Below are 17920 nucleotides of genomic sequence, written 5' to 3'. Positions count from 1 at the left end.
AAAAATTAGTTTATTTTAAGATCTATCAATATTTTTAATTATTTTACAGAAAAACAAAAATTTTTATTTTTAGCAAAATGGATTTTTTTATATTACTATGTATTTTATTAATTTACAAGTAGCTCTATGTTTTCATGCTAATAATTCTTCTTATCAGTAAATTTAACATCGTTCTATCTTGAAGACTATAACATCAGATATTTTAAAACTATTTATGTGTAGAAATATTAATGAAGAAAATACAATTACAAATAATTTAATCAAAAAAAGAATTTTAAAATTGTTTTATGTTTATAAATAATAAAAATTTATTATTATATCAACTTAATGTTTTATATTTCTTGTATCTTTCTGTTAATTTTAACTTAATAAATTTATACCCATATTTTATGTTTGTTATTAACGATCTTTTTGCTTTTAAGCCTCTAACAAAGCATAAGACATATGAAGATTATTTAGAAGTAGAAAATGTTGAATACGATGATGATTATTATTTAAATTTATTAAAAACAACCACAGATGCAAAATTTTATGAATATGGAATGTACTTTGTTTATAAATATTATTTAAACAAACTTGAAAAAAATTGTATAAATAAAAAAATTGAGTGCATAAATGTTGTAAGAGATGCTTTTTTAAAAAATCCTAAGTGGTACACTTATGACATTCTAAAATATTTAACTTTAGATTTGGATTTTTATGAACTAAAAGAAATGTTTAATGATCATCCATTACTTTCTATGATTATAGGAGAACACTTACTCCGTACAGAACAATATTCAATAGAAGATATTTCTTGTTTAAAATTTCCTTTTTACATTTCTCTTCCATTTTATTTTTACAAGAAGAAGTTTGATTTATCTATTTTTGATATAAAAATGGTTTTTTTATTTACAGATCTTATTTTTACAGAAAATTTTGACTATAGAATGCAGTACTACATAATTAACTGGAAAGAAGTTATTAATGTTGGTGAATATGCAATCAAAATTGTAAAATTAGAAACAGTTAATTTTAAATTTTCTAATCCTTTTACAAATTTTTTATTATTTAAGCAAGGATTATTATGTAATCCTGTTGAGAATGTTGAGCTTATGATATTATTTTATGATGATCCTTCGCATATTGTAGAAGGAAGTGTTTATACAGAAATTATTAAGAGACATCATAAAATTTCTTATAAAAATTGCTATGAAAATATTAATTATTATATTTATGATGATATTATACAAAGGTATTGTTTAGTAGATTATAAATATAAAGAAAGCTTTTCCTATATATGTAAAGATTATGCCTTAAATTTGCATTTAAATAGTGTAGAAGTATTACAAATAGAATTTATTTTTAATTTAGAAGAAATTTTTTTCAATACTTTTATTACAAACAATATAAACTATAAATTTACTTGGAATAATGTAGAAATCGATACGGAGATAATTTTCTTAATTAAAGAATATCATACTAAAAAATTGATGAGTAAAAAATATAGAGATAATCTTTTTAACAAAATATTAGAAAATAAATATAAAGAGATATTTTTATTATATCTAATTAATAGAAATAATGCATTAGAGTATATAAATGAAGAGAATTTTGCATGTATTTGTAAAATTAAAAGAAGAGAATGGCTTTTAGATTACAATAATATTAAAAAAATTATAGGAAGCAACAAAGATGTATTATCTTTGGGTATTAATTGTACTTGTAAAGATGAATTGTATTTAAAATATATTAAAATTTGTTCTGACTATGAAAATGATGCAAGATATCAATCTATTTTGTTAAAATATAAAAAATTTGCTGATATTTCTGAGAATAAAGTTGTTTGTCATACACAATCTAATAAGCAGAACATAACATTACCTCCCGTTGTAAAAAGATATAAATTAAATATAAAAAAGAGTACACAAATTGATTGTATAAAAAATGAAAATAATGAGCATAAAGCTACATTTTTTTTAACCAGATATATGTCATCTTGCACGTACAAGAAATTTGTTAAAAAACATTTGATATATTATGACTATATTAACATAAAATATAAAACAACTAATTACAAGTTTATTAAGTATCTTAAAGATGAAGTTGCTAAAGAACATATAAATGATCTTATTAAATATGACATAAAAAGGTTAGCAAAACTTACCAAATTGGGATGCAAACTTGAAGAATACCAGTTTTTTGAGCTACAAGAAAGGTTAAAAAAAGAAGGTAGAAAAGGTGTTATTAAATTGATAGGTAAGATCCTTTCTTATAATTCAAATTATAAAATTGATATTCTTACGTATGAAGATTTAGATTTTTATGGTAAGAATATGCTATTAGACCATTTAATATACTGTAACAGAATATCTTATAATAAAAGTGATTTTATTAAATCACTACTTATATTAAATAATGAAGACAATGTTAATTTAGTTCTTAAGATTCTTGAATTTATTAAGTCTAATTTAAATGAATTTTACAAATATAAAGAAATCTTAGAAAGATATAAAAAGAATGACAAGTTTAATAAACTTATGATACGAATTTTACCTTTGTGGGGATATGATACAGATTATTATCAAAAGATATGTGCGAGTTATAAATTTAAAGAAGAATTAGAAATATATGAAAAATTTTATAAGAATTAATATTTTAATTTATAAATTAGATTTTTTACCACATTTAAAATTGTCATCATTGACTAATTTTTACTTTTTGCAAAAGGTTTTAAAAGTATTTTATTTATTATTATTTCTTTATGCAACCAAATTTGCATCAATAAATCAACTTTTATTCAAAATGCTTTACAAAATATATAGTCATATATTAAATAATTACAAAAATCTATCTTACTGTTACAGTATTCCTCATTTACGAATCATCAAAAGTTGGATGGAAAGACCATAAATGCCTTTCTAAATTGTTTTTATTGCTAAAATTATTGTTACAAATTTTACATGTGAATTTTTCATCTTGTGTATGAATCTTTAGATGCAAATCTCTTGCACTCTTTCTATAAAACGATTTATCACAAACATTACATTTATGTTTTTTTATATTTAAATGTGTTTCTAGATGTTGATTAAGTTTACATAACTTTGGATATTCTTTATTACAAAATAAGCAAATGTAAGCGATATTGTACATGGGGTCAAATTAAATAAATTTAGTAAAAAATAAATAGTTAAAAATCAAAGAATGTAGGCTTTTTGAACTAAAGTAGCTATTATTTTACAAATGTGAAAAGATGTGTTAATTTTGAAAACTAATATTAATATGTAATTTATAGTTTTTTAAATTAAAAATTGAAGAAGTGTTCTTTAGAATTATGATAATTTTATTACAAACAATTTACTTTTTTTGTAAATTTTCTAGTTGATTTACTTCTACAAGTAAATGCCTAGACTACTAAATATTTCAATTTATGTTAAAAAATTTTAACAATTTTGTGATTAACTTGCTAAAACAAGAAGATGAACTTTTTATTGTAGTTCCAATTTTACATGATAGATGTCTTGTATTATTTTACAAGAATAACATTTTTATAATTTATATGTGCAATATCATTACTTGCTTTAATTAGAATAATATACTTTGTTGAACCAAAATGTGTGTATGGTTAACTATAAAATTAGTTTTGCTAATAAAATTATTTTCTACCAGTAACATAAGATAACATTTAATTATAAATATCGTTATATAAATTTTAAAATTTCCATTTTTGAAAGCCTGTTGTGTGTTTTACCAAATTTGGTATTTTTTAATGATAATTATTAATAGCTTAATACTCGCATAAAATTAAAAATTTTTAGTATATTTTTTTAATATTAGTATATTAAAAATTAATTACCCTTTTATGACAAAGAATTTTAACAAATTATCAGCCGTTGCTTTTATTATTAATTGTATGTTAGGATCTGGGATAAATTACATGCCAGCTGCTTTCAATCGGTCTGGAAATCTTTTTAGTTTTGTGATGTTATTTATTGTTGCGAGTTTTACTACCTTTTCAATATACGCTCTTTTAAGATGCTGTTCTAAATATCCAAACGAACAAAACGATATTAGTTATGCAAATATAGGTAAGCTTAAATACAGAAAGCTTAAATTGATAATTGATATAGCACTTTTAATATCATCGATATTTGCCGCAATTGGATTTCAAAAATACATATCAGAATTACTAAAAACATTCATTTTACAATTTTTCCCCGGTAAATCCGTCGATTTTGTAAGATATTTATATATTCTTATTTTAATGACATCAACTTTAGTTTTAACAGGCCTTTCGATGATTAACAATTTGGCAAAATTCAAAATATTATCCCGTCTTTGTGTATTCTGTATTGTGTCACTACTAGCAGTTTTACTTATTTTGAAAATATCCATCTCCAATTTAGACAAATATTCTTCATCTTCTGATAGAAATTTCAGTGGCTATGCATTCAGCTTGTCTTTTTTTATATTTGCGATGTCCGTACAGGCAAACATTCCTACCTTATACACCAATCTAAAATATAAAACGAAAGTTAGTCTTTTAAAAATTGCGTCTTTGGCGTCATTTGTTGGATTTGTTGTGTATGGACTAGCAGGATATTTAGGAAATAAATTTACAGCTGGTACTATTGGTACTAATGATATTATTACGTTTTTTTTAGATAACAATTCATCACTAAATTTATATCTGAGAAATAATAATGATCTTGGCTTTTTTTGGTCTAAGTTTTTAGAAATATTAACTCAATATCAAAGCTTATGTTCCGTATTGCTTTTAATAGTCGGGTTTCCTTTACAACTTGCGCCGGCAGCAAGATTTTTAAAAGAATATGTACTCTTTAATGATACCAATCCCTCTAGTATACATAATATAACTATAATTGCACTAATGAGTTTTGTTACAGTTATTAACTTAATCCCAAATTTGTCTCTAAATCTGATTTTTAGTTTATATGGTCCAATGGTTGAAGGTTTTCTATGTTTTTTATTCCCATTATTACTTTATATTTGTTATTCAGAAAACAAGTTACTCTATAAAAAAATTTTAGCTGGTATAGTTATTTTTTTAAGTATTGTTTATTCTATATTTGGCGTTACTGGAGCTATTGTTAACGAAATAAACCATTTACATGCTGTGGTAGAAGAATCGAATCATACTATTGAACAAACTACAATCGCAAACTAACTTTTTATTAATAAAATTTTTTTATTAATTTTGAAAAAAAAATATCTAAATATTAACTTTTTCTTAGACAAAAAACATAAAGTTTTGAAAACAAAAAACATATTTTTTTATTGTTTCTAATTATTTAAATTAATTTAATGTACTTTAAAAATTTTTAACTTTAAGAGGTAAAAATAATTTAATTCTTTTTAAAATTGTTGGTACAAAAAAAGGATATTTTTTTAGGAATATTATGTTTTCTTTTTAGCTAATCTATAAAGTAAAGTAGTTTAAAATGGATAAATATATAAAATAAGTAAATTTACTTAGAATCTTTATATTTGCGGTTTTTTTAAACTTAAATTCTTTTATAAAATAATCTAAAAGATAAAAACAATTTATAACTTTAGATATAAATAGTAAATATGTCCTTAGATTAACAAAATTAACTAAGCAAACATTAAAAATTTTATCTATGTCACAGTTTATTAAAATTCAATGATCTAAATAACCTACAAAGGTTTTTTAAAAATATATTTTACAGCCGTTTTCCCATAGTTATGCATAATATTTAATGCAATATATATAAAGAAGCTTATTTTTTGTTAAGCTTTACCACAAATACATCTTTTATTGCATTCCATATTTTTTATGGGGTTGATGTGTACATTATAGTTATAATTATATATTTTTTTTTAAGTGTTAAAAAGTCTTTTTGAATATAAGTTTTAATTGTATTATTAATAAGCTCTTTAGCAGTCATATTATTTATATGGCTTTATCTACATCCCAAAATTACAATTAATGTTTAAATTTCTGGTTTTAGCTGGTCTTAAAAAAAAAAATAATTTTTCCGTCCAAGCTCTATAAAACATCCATAGACCACCGACGTTTTCCTATGTATATATTTTTTTTATATTAATTTTCATTGATTTTAATCCTAATTTTTCCTATTTATGCCTTTAAGATATAATTTAAATTTTTATCCAATTAATAAATTATATCTGAAATTTTGTTTCTTGTAAATCTGTGTGTAATTTTACTTGTTTTAGACAAAAAATATTAATAAATCTGCAACCTTTAGAAATGTTGCAAATAAAATCTTTCATTTAAAATCATGCTTTTATTTATATTGATCTATACTTTTAAATATAACAATAGTATACAATCATTGTCTTGTATATAACCAAATTTATATATTTCTAATAACTTTAAATACTAGTAATTTTTTTTTGTTCTTTTTCCGTATACAATGCAACTTGAAAAAATTTAAAATAGAGGTTAAAAAAAAGGTTTATTTTTGTTGAAATTTAAAAAGAAAAGAAAGTAATAACATTTTTGTACAATTAATTTGTTGTCACTTTGAAACTTAAATAGTAAAAATATAAACATTATTTTTTTGTATTAAAAATTATATTTACATTTAATTATAAATTTGTGTTTTTTGTATCAAAAATTATTTTTTTAAAATGTTATATTAGATTCTTACTTATTAAATTTAATGTTTTTTTGTAATTTCATTTTGAAATTTCTTCTTCGACAGTTGTATTGATTAAATGCCTGAAATGGTACATTAAAGAGTTAAAACTATAAAAAAGAAAATAAAAATCCTGTTATATCAAAAAAATAGATAATTATCATGCAAGACAACAAATAGTAAAATGCAGTATCAATGTAGGTGCAATTTAAGTTATTTTACAATAGAATTCAATAATATTAAAATAAAGTGCAGGTTTTTTTCTTAATTAAGTACTTTTTAAACAAATATGTAACTTAATAAATATTAATTTTTATTTTAAAATTGCATACTTGTGTTTGTTAAAAAATATTTGCTTATTAATTTTTTAATAAAAATTACTTTATTTTGGTAATTCTAAAAAATAGTCTTAAAAAAAAGATATAATTTTTTTTTTAAATTTAAATCAATATCCAATTTTTTTTCTAAATCCCTTATCTGCATTTTTACAATTTGTTGAAAAATGCTACAAAGATATGACAACCTAGAATCAAAAAGGTAAAAATAAGAATCATATACATGATATAGGTCTAATGCTTGCAAATTATCATATCCTTTAGTTTCATGTATTTTTGTCCAGTGTTTTTTAAAATCATTGGCTACATTTGAATCTTCGACTTTAGTTAAGTTAGTTTCAAGGTAGTAAAGAAATTTGTACAAATCTAATGTTTGTATTCCTTTGTGATAATTTACGGCAGGGAAAAACAAAAATGATTTTTCGATCTGATTTAAAAGCTTCGCATTTTCGGTAAGCCTGGGAAGATTTTTCATTTTTGCTTTTGTTTTTAATTTTCGTTCATTTTTTTGCTGTATTTTTTCACAAATAGCATAAAAAATTTTCCGAAATGCACAATATATTTTTAGAAAACTTTTATTTCTAATGTCATTGCTATCAGCATTTTTTAAAGCTTTGATAAACTTGTTTTTGTTTTTATTATAAATTGTATTAAATACTATTTTATAATGTTGAAAAGTTAGTTTAAAATGCTTGTTCCGTTTCAACTTTCTGATTAAGTTGCGCGATGTTATTTTATTTTTAGAACAATCTATACTTTTATTGTATAAATTAAAAAATACACTAAAATTTTCCTTAGATTGCTCAAGTAAAGCCGTGACTGAATATTCTCTACATTTAACAAATTTTTCAAAATTTTCAAAAACTGTCTGGCCGTCCCAAATTTTTATGTTATTAAATATATCTTTTATATAAGCCAATTCACAACATTGTTTTCCATCTTCGATCGGATTAATTTGCCTTGATTGTATTACAAAAATTGACAATCTTGCAAATGTATAAATCATATGGGTCCGAAAAAAAATTTTATTTATGTTATAAATTAATATTTTTTAATTTAAATTTAATTTTCATTTAAATATGTTTGCAGAAACAAATTTGTTGAAAATAGATATTTTTATACTTTAATTTTCCTATAATTGCATTTTTTTATTAAAATTATCATTAATTTACAAATTTTTTATTTATAATTTTATTTTGTTTATTTTATAATTTACAATTTTTAAATATAGAAAATTTAAAACACAATAAAAATATTTTATTTTAAGCTTATATTTTTTATATATTATCATTTTTAAAGTCCTATAACCAATAGATTAATTAAAGTACATGTTTTTTATAATTACTAAAAAAGGCAATTTTTAAATATTTATCGCAGCTACCATAATGTACAAGAATATTAAATTTTTAAAAATCAATTCTGTAAAACAAATCTATTCAATGCTATATTATAAAAATGGAATTTAAATCAAATGTTATTTATATATAAAAATAAATTTAACTTTTAATTATGGAAGGTTCTGACATGGAGGCAATACAAAAATACGAGTCGACTAAAGGAAATTTCAGTAAAGAGGCTAAAAATATAATTGAATGATTTAGATATTATTAGGTACACATTGATACTTGAAAAGGTTGAGAAGTCGCGATGTAAGAGAGAATTATTAAAAGAGGATCAGATGCATTTAAACTTTTCATTGTAACAAATTTAAGGATTGATGAGGAGAAATAGAATTAAGAATAAAACAAGAGGAAAATCAAAAAAAATAGAAGGGAATGAGATGTTGAAAAAGAATGTTTAAGTTGTTAGAAATACATTTAAAGAAAGTAATAGCAAGGTAAATAATAGTAATTTTAAATATTTTTATTGATAAAGGTGACCATATCTCTAGAAATTGTTATAGTAGAAAAGCTAAGAATCGATATTTTGATAAAGACAGTTCTAAATATTTTTTGGTGTTAATAATGATTTTCTTGATTCAAATTCTGAGAAAAAGTGTATTACTACGAAGTCAAGAGGTAGATTTAAAATTGATAAACAAACGAAAAAGTTAAAACGAATAGGAGAAATCAAGAGGTATAAGCTTAACATTGAAAAAATTCGAGATAAGTATAAATAAGTTTTGGACGTTAAAGGACAGATAAGTTTTTGCAAAGTTGAAAAATATAAGATCATTACAGAACCAGGAAAGAAAGTAATAAAAAGGAAACAAATAGCTTCACAAGCGCTAATAAAGAGAACGAATAAACATTTAAAGAAAGCAGGAAAGTAATAAGAAAGTTGAAATCAGAATGGCGCAATTATATAAGAGCATTAGAAAAACCAAACGGAGATATCAGATTAGTTAGTAATTGATGGCTTTGAATAGTACTATTGAAAAAGACGAATATAGACTTGTAAATATACGGGATATTAAACAAGTTACGCAAGGAGCCAAAGTAATGTCGATTTTTGATCTAAAAAAAGGGTTTTACGGCATAGAAATTGCAGAGAAAGACAAATATAAAACTGCTTTTGAATTTAATAGTAGAGTTTATGGGTGCTATTCCATCTTTCCACCTTCCTCCGAATAACTACGTACAGAATTTTTTAAAATGAACGTAGTTATTCGGAGGGTGTAAAAAATAGTTTAGCGCCCTTTACTTTATAATAATAACTTTAACAACTTAACCGACATCTATGTATTAAAGATTTATGAACTTCTTAATTTTGCGAGACGAATAAGTAAATTTGTATATTTTTTATATTTAAAATAAGTACAAAAAGACATGATTTGAAAAAAAAGGTTTAATTAAATTTTTTAATTTGTAGCGATAATTAACTATATTAATTATGTGTAATATTTTGTAAATCTTACACGCGAAATAAAGTTGTTTTTAACATTTAATATAAATTTTATGATTTTTAAGATCTAATGATAAAAGACTCTAGTTGTACAAATTTAAAATTTTTATCACACTGCTGTATCAACTACATATGATAGAACATTAAAAACAAGGTTAAACTGTTATATCATCATAACATTTGTTCAACACTTTTTCATTAAACATTTTTTTTATGTTAGAATTTCTTTTATGCCTTTTTTCCTGATCTTGTGTTAGATCAAAACATGAACCTGGCTTCTATATTAAAATTTCCTAATTCTAATTATGTCTTATTAAAATGCTTTAACATATTTACAACTATGAAACATGGTAAAACATTTTTCATCTTTTAATAACAGTTCTCAACAACATTTATACTTATTCTTTTAAAAAAAGAGGAATTTTATTATATTTTGTAGACAAAAGTTAATTTGAACTAATATTAAATTTTTTAAATTGATTTGTGTGAGACAAATTAACAACGATATATTATTTAAAATTAAAAGCTGGATAAGCTTTACTAAAAGTTCTAGTTGTCTATTTTGGAAGGTACTTCAAAAGTTTAGGTGTAATGGTATTATTTCATTAAATTGTGGCATGCAATGCTTTTTCAAATTGTTACGAAAGCATGGAAAGTTGCACACTCAAAATCCTATGCAGTACAAATATTTCAAGAGCAAAACTTAATGTTGGTGTGACTTTTAATTCTTCATTTTATAAATATATTTAATTTATAAATTTTTATTACCTGTGCAAATTTTGTAGATTTTTACACATCAGTAACCAGATTGTAAAAATTAACAGACTTATGGATCCTAGGTCGTAATGGTGCTTGCTCCGAATATAAATACTGAACAGGCTAGGCTGTTAAAAGAATAAGAATTGTTGAAAGGCATATTTATTTTAAATAAATTTCTTTTTGTAGTTTTAGCTCCTTAATCGGATCCAATAGCTTCCAAAATATTAATAACGATGTAGCGGAACCAATCATTTGCTTAGATGCTACCAATAGAAATCCCTCTTATAAAATCTTAATTGCTATTGGTGGTTGTGTGCACAACACGGACAATCTCAAATCTTGCAAAGAATAACTTTTTAATAAAATAAAATATTTATTTCATAAAAAACTGGTATTTAATTAAAAATATTTCATAATGGTAAATATCTTTAAGAATATTATAAATTACTATTTTATATAATTCTAATATGACAAAAAATTGAGTATTATACAAAATTTACTTTCACAGTTTTTACAAATTTTTATGTGTTGGATATTTATTTAATTAAAATTTTTTATTTATTTTCTTAAGAAAAGAAAACAGTAGCTAAAATCATATAGTTTCTATAAAATACTTTGTAAATTATTAAATTTAAATGCAAATATTTTGAACAATTTTCAAAAAATTATATAATTTTTTTGCTTTTTTTTAAAAGCAAACATTTATCAAAAAATTTAAATACAAAAATTTCTTTACAAAAAATTAATTAGTCACATATTTTTAAAAAATTTGCATTTAATAAAAAAAATATTTCCCCATAATATGGTAAATTGCATTGTACTTTTTTTAAAATCATGTTTTTGTATGGATGTTAAAAATAATACTTTGAGATTTAATAATAATAACAATAATTGCATTGATAAAAGTATTGATTCAATACATCAGATAAAGTCAACTTTAAAAAAACCAAATATTACAAATTTCATAGGTCTGAGTAATATTAAAACAACAAACGACAGAAAAAAGCCAATTGCAAGAAACAAAAAGAAAGTTACTTTTTTAGATGAATTAAATGCTGAATTAATAAATCAAGATACTAAAGAAAATATGAAAAATCCACTTAAAAAAAGCAAAAAGAAAGTCACTTTCTCAGATGAATGTAGTGTTAAAATATTTTATATAAATAATAATAAAGAGGATAATGATGACACTAAAGATAATACTATTTTCAGTATAAAAATTAAAAACCTTAACCTTAAACAAAATAAAGCCCTTGATTGTAGTACAGATAATTTTGATGTAAAACAAATGACTACTAATGAAGTCATTTCAAAGTCTTGTTTAATAAAAAATAAGTTAGAAGGTCAACAAACCTCAAAAGATAAATTGACACTTGAAATTGCTAACTCTTCAACAATACCAAGTCTTAATATGAAAAACAGATACAAATGTCCTTTTTTAAACGAATCTCAATTTTATAACTTGTTTAATGATAATTTTTATAAATTTGTTAAAGATTGCCCACTTCTTCTTCATTTAATTTTTATAGCTGAAAAAAATTATTTTTTCATTGACAAAGAATTTGGGCGAATAGTCAACAAAATATTTGAATCTGCCATTTTGTATGTGAAGTCTCATAAAAGTGAAGATTTAACAAATGCAAGTAATAAAATGATGTCTAAGATTTTGTGTGCTTTACGCATTTTCAATACACAAAATTTTACAAATTCAAGTTTAAACGAAAAAAAGAATGAAACTTTTATTAATTTTGCTGGATCCTTTGAACTTCGAAAAAGCCTAGAAATTATCACTACGAAGTTGCTTTATAACGAAATATTTCAAGGATATAATTTGACATATTTTCTTACTATCTACTATGGAAAAAGATTTACTTTTGATGATCAAAATTTGCCATCAACTTCAGATCTAAACATTTTTATTAATGATCACTTATTTTTATGTAAAACTATATTTCTTTATTTATTAAATCCTTGCAGTTTTGATAAAGATATGATTGTGCACCTAAAAAAACAACAACAAGTATTTTATATGAAGAAGAAAAGACACCCTTCATTAGCGCGCTATTATCTTAACATAGATAATCTTATCGAATTATTTAAATAAATTATTTTTTAAAAAATAAAAGTTTAAAGCCAAAATTATTTCAAAAAAAGCATGCATGATTTTTGATGAAGTTTTTAAGTACAAAATCAACATTAGTTTTTGCAAAACGATTGATTTTTAAAATTATAAATATGGGCTAAAGTGTACTTTAGTTCCCCACATTTTAGCTTGCCGTTTAAAATTTTTTAACCCCAAAAAAACAAAATCAAAATAAAGAATGATTTTGAATAAGTTGAAAATATTCTACATATTACACTCAAAAATTGTAAAAGAACACTTTTATAGGTTTTGTTTAGGCAACTTATCATTTAGGAAGAATTTTTTAACATGGTGAGATTTACTAGGCGGGGTTGCAGAAAAAAAATTCTTTAATTAAAAACAAACCTTTTTTTAATGCAAGATCTTTTGGCTACATATAACACAAGTAATTTTTATACATTAATAATGCTAATTGTAAGATTATAAGCTTTTTGGGATGTTTAGGCAAGAAAAGTATAGGCCCTATTATAAAAAACAGGAAAATGTATTTCTGGTAATATTTAAATAGGTTGCCTTGGCGTGGTAGTGGAAATAGGATAATCCAAATTTGGCAAACGTAAGTACCACCGAGGCCATGGGGTAGAAGAAGTTTGGGTATTAGGTATGATAGAACGGTTACCGGCAAGGCGCATAGTCTTATTGAAATTAGAAAAAATAGAAAATCAGAAACATTAATAAGTTTAATTAAAAAATTTGTACTTCCTTGCAGTATTATTTATACAGATTGTTGGAAGGGTTATTGCAATCTGCATAAAAAAAGTTATTTACACCGCACGGTTAATCATAGTATTAATTTTGTAGACAATACTACAGATTTCAACTAGTACGATAGAGGGACATTGGCCGGTGTTAAGACGAAAGTGCCTATTATATATCATAATAAGTGAGATATAGCTATTTTTTAGAGCTTTTTGCATTTAAAAGGAACAATCAACCTGAGTATTTAAAAGCCAATAAAAATTATTAAAAAATAACTATTTATGTTTATTTCTACAAAAAATTATAATTTTAATTTGCTTTTAATTACAAAAACATGTACTCTCTGTTCATGTTTTTACGCTCTTAATTTATTCTGATTTTGTTTTTTGAAGTTACAAAATTTTAAACGGCAAGCTAAAATATGAGTAACTAAAGTACTCGAGCTCCTAAATATTTTAAACTAAAAAAATAAATGTGTAATCTTATAATTTACTAAGTTTGAACGTTTTAATTTATTTTTCTTAAATTTTTATAATTATTAAAAAATGTTTCTAATAATTACATCAGTGATAAATAAAAATAAAATTTTAAGTTAAAGATTTAAAAATTAAACTTATATATAGTGTCTAAGGGGAATACTGTTGCGATTTAGTAATCAGTATAAGTTAATTATTTTTTAAATTACTAAATTAACTTTTCTTTTTTAAGCAAAAAATGCAAATTAAAAAAGTTGATTTTTTTATTTATAGACAATATCAATATTTTAAATAAATCTTTTAGTTTTGACTTGGCACTTTTATTTTACTTAAGATAAATATCAACAGATCAAATTCCATCATCTTCCGTTTAAAATGTTAAAGCTAGTAATGGAAATAATTAAGACATGAATAAATTCTAATATATAATAATTATACATTTTTATATAAATACTGATTAAATTTTCTTATATTATCATTTTTAAATAAATTAAAATTTGCTGAAAATACATTTGATTGTATAATTAAAATTTTATTGGTGTATTTTCCATTTTTAGTAAATATTTAATTAACCAACAAATTTTTTACAAATGTCAAATATTTTATAAAAAATTTAACAAAAACTTTAAAGCATATAGTTCTTTTGGTTTCTTTTTTAGGTACCAATAGTTTGTTTTACCCCTTTTTGACATTTGTTTAAATTAAATTTTAAATTCACCCCCATGAAAATAGAACTAACCTCAAGAGACAAAAGATATAAGTTTTATACTGAAATTAATAATATATTAACAGTTAATGATATTAAAGAATATCTTAGTAATAGTTTGGATGTAAAAAAGCAGAATATATTTGTTTACAATAACGATTTTCTTTTAGAAGAGACTGTAGATCTTTCACGTTTTAGTTCTTTGAACTTGACTTTTGATATTGACATAAAAAATTATGGAGTTATAGATGATGATGTTATTGTAGAAGATATTGATACTACAAAGAATACAAAAGATAGAATAAATTTTGTGAGTCAAAACAAAAAAGGTAACACTACAAGAATTAAATTTCCAGGAACCAATAATGTAATTACTGTAGATTCCAATAGATTAGTTACAGTGGGAGAGAAAACTTATCTTCTAAGAAATAATACAAAAATGTTTGATTATAAAAAGATTATAAAGTATATTTTAAGTATTAAAATTACCAAAGATGATCTTTTTAAGGTACTTGCCTTTGGTGTTTTAATATTTACAAATAACGTTGAAATACTGTACATCCTTAGTGTAATATTCTTCATGCAACTTTTAAGTAAAACATTTATTAAACATAATAGCAAATATTCCGAATCATTGGGCTTATTTAATAGGACAATAATGATGTATATTGTTTCCATGTTTATGATAGATCATAGTAGATTTTAAATAAATGTTTTTAAAATTTTTAAAGCTATATTGGTTACAATTTTTAGGTTAAAGATAAAAAATAAAGTTTTTAGCAAATGCATGTAATCCCGTGTTTTAAATATAAAGTATAATTTCTTTAAAAATGTTAATTTATGAACTTAAATTTAATAAGTAAATTTTAAAATATCTAGTAAGACAATAAAACTTAGAAAACTTTTTATTAAATATAACATTTTATTACATTGCTTTTTCTTTATAATCAGATAATTTCAACAGTGCATCGATTAATTGTACAATATGAAAGATCATTTTCATAACAGTACAATAATATGTAAATCTGTAGATTATACCAAATTTATACTCAGAAAGTGTGTGTATAAAAAAGCATTCAGAAAAAAAACATATTAAACATAGAAAAGGCTTGTAATAATACACTTTTAGAATTATATTATTAGCATTTTTATGATGAACATTATCCAATGAAGATATGTAGAAATGTGTGAAGTGTGAAAAGAGGTCTATCAAAACATAAAGACTTATAAATTTTTGCATTTGTTTTTTTTCTTTCATGATCCTTAAAGAAATTATTACAGTTGAGATACGGTCAGTAAACATATCTAAACATGCACCAAGTACAGATTCTTGATTAAACATTCGTGCCAGATACCCATCTAAAAAGTCTAAAGAGGAAGAGATGGCATACAACGTTAAGAATAATTTGGTGTCTTGAAATATTCCAATGACTAGCAGGAGTAATCTTATGTACCCTACCAAATTAGGAATATTTAAAAGAACAGATACATTCATTTTAAGGGTAAAATAAATAAAATATTGTATACAATTTTAAATTATTTTTGTAAAAAAAATATACTTGAAATTATTAATATAAAAAAATATTTATCCGAAACAGCAACATTTATTGACGAAAAGAAAGTTAACGAAAGAACTTGGGGTCCTAGTTTCTGATGTAAAACATAAGAAAATAAAAACAAGGAATGTTATTAAATAAATTTTGATTTTAAAAATAATATACAACTCAATGTTCCAAGATATTAATTAAAAAAGCTTATTCTTTTTTACACCAAAGTAATCAGATTCTTTAAAACTTTTGTTAACTTACTTTCCATCAGTTTAACGTTGCTAATGTCGCTTTGCTTTCTTAAAATCCCCTTCAATAGTCCAAAAAAGTACTTCTCAATTGTTTCTTAAGTATCCAAGTTAAAATGCAGGCTTCCGAACGAGGATAAAATCTCATTTTTTTGAGTAATGTTTATGATATAAGGTTTTAAGCCCATTTATATCAGAATAAACGGAATTATTTCTGTTCTGCATTTGTACATTACACTGTTAATATATTTAAATATGTAAATTTGACCATTTGTATGTTATTTAAATATTTTACATTATTAAAAATATGCGTTTAAATTTTTATCCAACATTTTATATAAGAAAATTTTTAACACAGTTTTCAATTTTAAAATTAAAAGTGTTGTTATTTAAAGTATGTTTATTAGAAAAAATATTTTATATAAAAATTACATTATAAATGTAAACATTTCAACTATCTCATAATAATGATTTGTGGGTTATTTGACGCGAAGAGTAGCACACAACAAAGGAAAAGCCTGCGTTAATCAATAAATGTAATTAGCTGCTTGGCTATTGGTTTTCAATTCTCTTTGACATAAATCTTACAAAACATTTACTAATAATTTCCTTATTCTACATCTAAAGATATAGTTCTTTAATTAAATGTCACGAGTCATAACCGTGCAAAGCGTTTTACTTACAACCTTTACTATATTTAAATTTTGTAACCTTACAAACTTCTGTCTTAAAATTCCTATACAATCTTTAACACAAAATCAAATCCGAAATATTTTTGCATGTAACAAGGTAATATCCGCTGTGATACTTGCTAAGTATGTTTTAAAAAGAATTTTTAATGACAATTCTACAAACAGAGTTTGTTGAATAAAGGAGGGCTGTAAAAGATTCTGTTTCTGCAATATTTTTAAGACCAAAAAAATCTAAAATTTTTAAAATTTAATCTATTTTTTTAATTTGTAGTTTAAATTAAAAAATCTTATTTGAAATTGATTAATACTGATCATGGATAAAAATTGAGATGTTATATATGACAAAAGTAATAAAAAAATACAAAAGCTTTTTTTTAGGATAAATACCACATTTCAATAATTTCTTTAAACCTGTAAATAAAAATTATTTACTTTTGATTAAATACGAAATTTAATTAGCACGACTTTGTCATACAAATGGTTTTAAATTTTAATTACGGCAATGCCTATATAAAGCGATAAAAATATTTTGCATCTAATTACACAACATAATTATTTTAAACCTTGTAAATTAGAATGCCTAAAATTACTTTTTACAGCTAAAAAAGAATCTACATAGATCGAATTTTGTGCGGCTCGGGCACAAGCTGGGCTCGCCGACATATTGCCTCAGTAAACTTCTCTGGTGTTATAAATACGACTGTTTAATTTTACAACATTATATTCATAATAATAAAAAAAATTGGCGTATTCCTTTTAGCCAACACTTTAAATAAGGTAAAAAAATTTTTACATAAGGTGGTTAAAGTCAAACTATCCCTATTTTTAACATGTCTTAATACAATTCT

The 17920-nt window shown here is 22.8% G+C and overlaps 7 protein-coding genes across 7 annotated transcripts; 4 read left to right on the top strand and 3 right to left on the bottom strand.

Annotated features, from left to right (window-relative positions):
• Nucleotides 1-389: 389 nt before the first annotated feature.
• Nucleotides 390-2633, top strand: AAJ76_300065783 (hypothetical protein; the record flags this gene model as incomplete). The annotated part of the gene is made up of 1 exon (XM_024475103.1): nt 390-2633. The coding sequence occupies one exon, from the start codon at nt 390-392 to the stop codon at nt 2631-2633; it is 2244 nt and encodes a 747-aa protein (XP_024332166.1).
• Nucleotides 2634-2856: 223 nt separating this feature from the next.
• AAJ76_300063041 (pr domain zinc finger protein 16) lies at nt 2857-3132 on the bottom strand (the record flags this gene model as incomplete). The annotated part of the gene is made up of 1 exon (XM_024475101.1): nt 2857-3132. The coding sequence occupies one exon, from the start codon at nt 3130-3132 to the stop codon at nt 2857-2859; it is 276 nt and encodes a 91-aa protein (XP_024332165.1).
• A 709-nt stretch (nt 3133-3841) lies between these two features.
• Nucleotides 3842-5167, top strand: AAJ76_300062331 (amino acid permease; the record flags this gene model as incomplete). Its single annotated transcript, XM_024475100.1, has 1 exon — nt 3842-5167. The coding sequence occupies one exon, from the start codon at nt 3842-3844 to the stop codon at nt 5165-5167; it is 1326 nt and encodes a 441-aa protein (XP_024332164.1).
• Nucleotides 5168-7019: 1852 nt separating this feature from the next.
• On the bottom strand, nt 7020-7964 carry AAJ76_300058209 (hypothetical protein; the record flags this gene model as incomplete). The annotated part of the gene is made up of 1 exon (XM_024475099.1): nt 7020-7964. One exon carries the CDS (start codon nt 7962-7964, stop codon nt 7020-7022), a length of 945 nt encoding a protein of 314 aa, XP_024332163.1.
• Nucleotides 7965-11363: 3399 nt separating this feature from the next.
• AAJ76_300054809 (hypothetical protein) lies at nt 11364-12665 on the top strand (the record flags this gene model as incomplete). Its single annotated transcript, XM_024475098.1, has 1 exon — nt 11364-12665. One exon carries the CDS (start codon nt 11364-11366, stop codon nt 12663-12665), a length of 1302 nt encoding a protein of 433 aa, XP_024332162.1.
• A 1936-nt stretch (nt 12666-14601) lies between these two features.
• Nucleotides 14602-15291, top strand: AAJ76_300051571 (hypothetical protein; the record flags this gene model as incomplete). The annotated part of the gene is made up of 1 exon (XM_024475097.1): nt 14602-15291. The coding sequence occupies one exon, from the start codon at nt 14602-14604 to the stop codon at nt 15289-15291; it is 690 nt and encodes a 229-aa protein (XP_024332161.1).
• Nucleotides 15292-15510: 219 nt separating this feature from the next.
• On the bottom strand, nt 15511-16080 carry AAJ76_300050093 (phosphatidylinositol synthase; the record flags this gene model as incomplete). The annotated part of the gene is made up of 1 exon (XM_024475096.1): nt 15511-16080. One exon carries the CDS (start codon nt 16078-16080, stop codon nt 15511-15513), a length of 570 nt encoding a protein of 189 aa, XP_024332160.1.
• Between the last annotated feature and the right edge of the window lie 1840 nt (nt 16081-17920).

The sequence above is a fragment of the Vairimorpha ceranae genome (genome assembly GCF_000988165.1).
Source record: "Vairimorpha ceranae strain PA08 1199 chromosome Unknown NODE_3, whole genome shotgun sequence".
In the NCBI taxonomy this organism is placed as follows: Eukaryota; Fungi; Microsporidia; family Nosematidae; genus Vairimorpha; species Vairimorpha ceranae.
The sequence above is the reverse complement of the archived record's forward strand: the minus strand, read 5'-3'. Positions and strand labels throughout refer to the sequence as shown.